This window comes from Pelodiscus sinensis, chromosome 19, assembly GCF_052426305.1.
Source record: "Pelodiscus sinensis isolate ZL-2025 chromosome 19, ASM5242630v1, whole genome shotgun sequence".
NCBI lineage: Eukaryota > Metazoa > Chordata > Testudines > Trionychidae > Pelodiscus > Pelodiscus sinensis.
Genome location: NC_143070.1, coordinates 1,490,397 through 1,496,766, shown reverse-complemented (window position 1 = coordinate 1,496,766; position 6,370 = coordinate 1,490,397). Strand labels below are relative to the sequence as shown.

Genomic DNA, 6,370 nt, shown 5'->3' with positions numbered 1-6,370 from the left:
AGAGGGCTGAGAAGTGGCCAGGAGTTTTAATCAGAGCTGGCAGTGTACACTGGGAATCCATTCCCCCCCCCCCCAGCAGTTCACCTCAAAGCCATGATTGGATCAATACCAGAAAAAACCGTCCCCCCCCCCCCAGCTGCGCTCCTGTCCGTTCTGCAGTTCCTGGGCCTGCCAGTAGGGGGTGAGCATGCTGGGGGGGCACTTAAATTGTGGAGTGTTCAGCAGGGGGCTGACCTGCAGCAGCCCCCCCCAAATTCAGAGCTGCCCCAGGTGGGCACAGGAGTCGGGGGGTCTCCGCCCACGGCTGTCGGGGCAGGGGGCGAGTCCGGCAGCAGCTTGGGTGGGGCCCCTGGAGTGGGGGGGTCAGACGCTGAGAAGCCAGAAGAAGAAGAAGATGGCGATGAAGAGGAAGAGCGAGTCCTGCCAGCTGGAGGGGCGGGGGGCTCCAGCCTCATCTGGGGGGAGAGAGGTAAGTGAGGGGGGAGGGAACCCAGCCAGCCCTCCTGGCCCAGCGCTGGCCTGGGTCCAGGATAGAACAGCGGGAGTAGGAAACGGGGGGGGGGGGGGGGTTGGGGTACTAGGAATTGGAGTGGACAGGTTGTGGGGGGGCAGCAGGGGTGGGGGGGCTCTGCAGCAGGGAGACCGGGGGTGGGGTAGCTGGACGGGTGGGGGTCTGCAGCGGGGTGGGTAGCAGGAGGAGTTGGAGTGGACTGGGGGGGGGGGGGCAGGAGTCAGGGCAGGGGATCTGGGGGGGGGTAGCAGGAGGCATTGAAGTGGACGGGGGGAGGAGCAGGGATACGGGGGGGGTCTGCAGCGGGGAGAACGGGGGGGGGGGGGGGGTGTTACCTGCTCTTGCTTCAGGGCCCCGAAGCACGGTGGTGAAGATGCCAAAGGGGAAGGCTCCGATCCCAAAAGCCATGTGGAAGCCAGCGTCGGGGTAGGCGGGGGCTGGGCCCTGTGGAGAGGGGGGGCACTTAGTTCTGTCAGGAGGGTGTGGGGGGGCTCGGCCCCGGGGAGGGTTGGGGGGGGCTTAGCCCCGGGGGAGAGCCCCGCTGCCCCGTACTAACCCCGCGACTCTCCGGCTCTGGGCGCTGCGCTCGGGGCCGAGGGGGGGTCTTCAGCCTGTGGAGGGCGAGAGAGACGGTGGGGGATGGGTCAGAACATGCCCCCTCCCTGCCCCCATACGCGTCCCGTCCGTCCGCTTCTGTTCTCCACCCCCCTCCCCCAGACATGGGTCCCACCCCCATCCCCCGCACCTGGGGTCCTGCTGCCCCGCGCTGCCCCGGCCGTAGAGGGGGATGACCTTGTCCCGGCTGATGCCAGCTTTGCAGACGGGGCACTCCTGGCGCTCCGGGCGGGTCTCCAGCCACTGCGGGGGGAGGGGCAGGTTAGCGCCCGGCCCCCTCCACAGCTCCCCCGCCCGCCCTGTCCGATGGAGCGTGGGGGTGGGGCAGCTGCGGGGGGGGGGGGGGGGCAGGCACTGGCATATGGGGGCTTAGGGCCGGCAGGGAGGTCTGGAGGCCGCATGGGAAGGGGACTGGTGGGGGAATCCTGAAGGATCAAGTGTGGGGGGGGGCAAGGAAGTTCCTGCCCCCTCCCTCTAAGGCTCACCTGGTGCAGGCAGGGCCAGCTGAGAGAGAGAGAGAGAGAGAAACAATTACACATTGTTCCTGCCCCCCCACGCGCCTCCCCCACCCTTCCAGCCTGCCCTTCCCCCTCAACACCTCCCCTCCCCCACCCTTCCAGCCTGCCCCTCCCCCTCAACACCTCCCCTCCCCCACCCTTCCAGCCTGCCCCTCCCCCTCAACACCTCCCCTCCCCCACCCTTCCAGCCTGCCCCTCCCCCTCAACACCTCCCCTCCCCCACCCTTCCAGCCTGCCCCTCCCCCTCTGCCCCAACACCTCCCCTCCCCCACCCTTCCAGCCTGCCCCTCCCCCTCAACACCTCCCCTCCCCCACCCTTCCAGCCTGCCCCTCCCCCTCAACACCTCCCCTCCCCCACCCTTCCAGCCTGCCCCTCCCCCCCCTTCCAGCCTGCCCCCCCCCCAACACCTCCCCTCCCCCACCCTTCCAGCCTGCCCCTCCCCCTCAACACCTCCCCTCCCCCACCCTTCCAGCCTGCCCCTCCCCCTCAACACCTCCCCTCCCCCACCCTTCCAGCCTGCCCCTCCCCCCGCCCCCTCCCCCCGCCCCCATGCCCCGCCCCTCCCCCTCTGCCCCTCCCCCACGCCCCGCCCCCCGCACCAGTACAGGTGCCCGCAGAGGCCGATCACCGCCTCGCGCGCGGGCTCCAGGCAGATGTTACATTCGAAGGCGCCACGGTCGCGATTTGGCCCCTCGGGGCCCCCGTCCGGGACCCCCGGGCCCGTCCCCGCCGCCATCTTCCGCCCCGCGGGACGGGCCACGCCCCCGCCTCCCCGTGGCTAAGCCCATTGGCCGCCCCCGCGGCCAATCAACACATCCCACTCGCTCGACGGGCGCGGTGGCTGTCAATCCACCCGCACGTCCTCCTGGCGAGTCCATTGGGTGACGTGGCTGCCACTCAATCTCCGCCCGCCGCCCATTGGCCAGTCCTGCTTAGGACGTTCGTCCTGCCGCGCCTTCAGGCGCCAATCGCTATTGGCTGGCGCTGCTGTCAATCCTAATGCATCATGTGACTGGCTAGCGGCGGAGAGCTGGATACTGGCGGGGAGGCGAAAGTCTTGATTGACAGCCCCGTGGGGCGGGGTTTCGAGGCGACCGAACGCGTGTTCATTGGCCCTGGCGGATGTCACTCGAACGGCACCGCTCGGCTGCAGACCGGCAAGGGGCGGTCACAGAATGATCGACATCGCCAGGAGCCAATGAGCGTCCCGCTAGCACCGGGACCCGGAAGTGATTGGGGAATGGCACCTGGCTGGGGAGTGGAGGAGAGCTCTGATTGGCTATGCAGGGATAGGCACTTCCGGTGTGCGGCCTACCGCCCAGGGTCTGGTCAATGGCCAGAGAGCGTGCGTGGGCGGGACAGTTCTGTAACCATGGCCACTGTCACCATGGCCACTGTCACCATGGCAACCAACACACTCACCCCCCCCCCCCCATGATAACGGTCACCCAGCTACATCACCATGGCACCCATCCCCTACCACCGCATCACCATGGCAACCACCCATTCCAATATGGCTGCTGTCATCCCCTCTGTGTCACCGTGGCAACCACTCACGGGCCATGGCAAGTGCCAACCCAACCACGTTGTCATGACAACCACACATCCCACCCTGTCTCCTTGTTCGTTACTGTGGCAACTGCCAGCCCCAGGCCCGTCAACCCAACCCTATCGCCATGGTAACCTGCAGCTCCACCCACTGCAGCCCCGCCCCCTCCCATCATGGCCAATCCTGGAGCCCCTGGACGCCCAGCAACCTGAGCCCCTCCCCCTTCTGCCCATGAACGCCTGGCAACCTGGGCCCCTCCCCCTTCTGCCCATGAACGCCTGGCAACCTGAGCCCCTCCCCCGCCTGCCCCCTCACACCCGGCAACCTGAGCCCCTCCCCCGCCTGCCCCCTCACACCCGGCAACCTGAGCCCCTCCCCCACTTGCCCCCTCACACCCGGCAACCTGAGCCCTTCCCCCGCTTGCCCCCTAACACCCGGAAACCTGAGCCCTTGCCCCTCCCCCAGCCCCCCCCGCCTGTCCCCTAACACCCAGCAACCTGAGCCCCTCCCCCACCTGCCCCCTCCCCCCGCCCCTCCCCCACCTGCCCCCTAACACCCGGAAACCTGAGCGCCTCCCCTCCCCCAGCCCTGCCTGTCCCCTAACACCCAGCAACCTGAGCCCCTCCCCCACCTGCCTCCTAACACCCGGCAACCTGAGCCCCTCCCCCACCTGCCCCCTAACATCTGGCAACATCACCCCTTCCCCCACCTGCCCCCTAACATCTGGCAACCTCAGCCCCTCCCCCGCTTGCCCCCTAACACCTGGCAACCTCAGCCCCTCCCCCACATGTCCCCTAACACCCAGCAACTTCAGCTCCCTAGCCCCCGTCTGCCCCTGAGGCCAAGCCAGCCCCGAAGGAGAGGGGGAAGGCGGCAGAGGGGGACGGAGGCAATAGAGCCCGTGAGGGGCAGAGACTGGGACATGTAGGGCAAAGATCAGGCTGAGACCAGACAGCAGACGTGAAGGACACAGACTGGGCAGAGGCCAGAGACCAAAGGAAGATTTTCTTCATGCCGTGAACAGTCAACCTGTGGAACTCCTCGCCAGGACTTTAAAAGGGTCAAGAAAGAGCTGGATAGATTCATGGAGGTTGGGTCCATCAATGGCTATTAGCCAGGCCAGGGCTGGTGTCTCTGGCCTCCGTGAGTCAGAGGCTGGCAATGGGAGACGGGAGGGATCCCTGGATGGTTCCCTGTTCCGTTCCTCCCTATGGGACACTGGCCACTGGGCAGACAGGACACTGGGCTGGACGGGCCTTTGGTCTGCCCCAGCCTGGCTGCTCTTATGGCCCCAGACGTGCAGGCCACAGACGGTGCGGGCCGGAGAGAGGAGGCGCTGAAGGAAGGACACAGGGACATGGGAACACACAGCAGATCAGGAAAGGAAGGGGAGTAGCTGGAAGAGCAGAAGGAGTCAAGGCAGGAGACCAAAGGTTAATTTGAACCCAAACCCAAACCTGAAGCAAACCCAAACTTAATCTGAACCTAACGTGAATCCGACCCCTAACCTAACCGGAACCCTAACCTAACCAGAACTCTCACCAGGACCCTACCCCTAACCTAACCGGAACCCTAACCAGAACCCTAACCTAACCAGAACTCTCACCAGGACCCTAGCCCTAACCTAACCGGAACCCTAACCAGAACCCTAACCTAACCAGAACTCTCACCAGGACCCTACCCCTAACCTAACCAGAACTCTCACCAGGACCCTACCCCTAACCTAACCAGAACTCTCACCAGGACCCTACCCCTAACCTAACCGGAACCCTAACCAGAACCCTAACCCTAACCTAACCAGAACTCTAACCAGAACCCTAACCCTAACCTAGCCTGAATTCAAACCTAACCGGAACCCTAACCCTAACCTAACCTGAACCCTAACCTAACCAGAACTCTAACCAGAACCCTAACCCAAACCTAGCCTGAATTCAAACCTAACCGGAACCCTAACCCTAACCTAACCTGAACCCTAACCTAACCAGAACTCTAACCAGAACCCTAACCCTAACCTAACCTGAATTCAAACCTAACCGGAACCCTAACCAGAACCCTAACCTAACCTGAACCCTAACCTAACCAGAACTCTAACCAGAACCCTAACCCTAACCTAACCTGAATTCAAACCTAACCGGAACCCTAACCAGAACCTGAACCCTAACCTAACCAGAACTCTAACCAGAACCCTAACCCTAACCTAACCTGAATCCAAACCTATCCGGAAAGCTAACCAGAACCCTAACCCTAACCTAACCTGAATCCAAACCTAACCGGAACCCGAACACTAACCTAAACCCAAACCTAACCAGAACCTTAACCTGAACACTAACCGGAACCTAACCCAAACCCTAACCCTAACCAGAACCCTAACCTAACCTGAACCCGAATACTAACCGGAACCCTAACCTAACCCTAACCAGAACCCTAACCCTAACCCTAACGCTAACCTAACCTGAACCCAAACACTAACCGGAACCCTAACCTGAACCTTAATCCGACCCCTAACCTAACTTGAATCCTAACCTAACTCGAACCAGAACCCTTACCTAACTGGAACCCAAACACTAACCCCCCACAGCCAGGTTAATCTGAACCTAACCTAATCTGAGCCCCCAGGGGGGGCTTCCTGCTGGCGGGGGAGGGAGGCTATGGGGCAGGAGCTGGGGGTTGGGGGGCTCACTATTGGCAGGGGAGCTATGGGGCAGGAGCTTGGGGTTGGGGGCTCACTATTGGCAGAGAGCTATGGGGCAGGAGCTGGGAGTTGGGGGGCTCACTATTGGCGGGGGAGGGAGGCTATGGGGCAGGAGCTTGGGGTTGGGGGCTCACTATTGGCAGAGAGCTATGGGGCAGGAGCTGGGGGTTGGGGGGCTCACTATTGGCGGGGGGGCTATGGGGCAGGAGCTGGGGGTTGGGGGGCTCACTATTGGTGGGGGGGCTATGGGGCAGGAGCTGGGGGTTGGGGGGCTCACTATTGGGGGGGGGCTATGGGGCAGGAGCTGGGGGTTGGGGGCACTATTGGCGGGGGGCTATGGGGCAGGAGCTGGGGGTTCACTATTGGCGGGGGGCTATGGGGCAGGAGCTGGGGGTTGGGGGGTTCACTATTGGCGGGGGGCTATGGGGCAGGAGCTGGGGGTTGGGGGTTCACTATTGGCGGGGGGCTATGGGGCAGGAGCTGG

At 63.8% G+C, this 6,370-nt stretch overlaps 1 protein-coding gene across 1 annotated transcript; it reads right to left on the bottom strand.

Annotated features, from left to right (window-relative positions):
• Positions 1–222: 222 nt before the first annotated feature.
• Positions 223–2,440, bottom strand: RNF5 (ring finger protein 5). The gene is made up of 6 exons (XM_089771623.1): positions 2,245–2,440; positions 1,612–1,630; positions 1,257–1,369; positions 1,068–1,122; positions 847–955; positions 223–455 (listed from the first exon to the last, which is right to left on the bottom strand). The coding sequence occupies exons 1-6, from the start codon at positions 2,379–2,381 to the stop codon at positions 364–366; spliced, it is 525 nt and encodes a 174-aa protein (XP_089627749.1). The 5' UTR covers positions 2,382–2,440; the 3' UTR covers positions 223–363.
• Between the last annotated feature and the right edge of the window lie 3,930 nt (positions 2,441–6,370).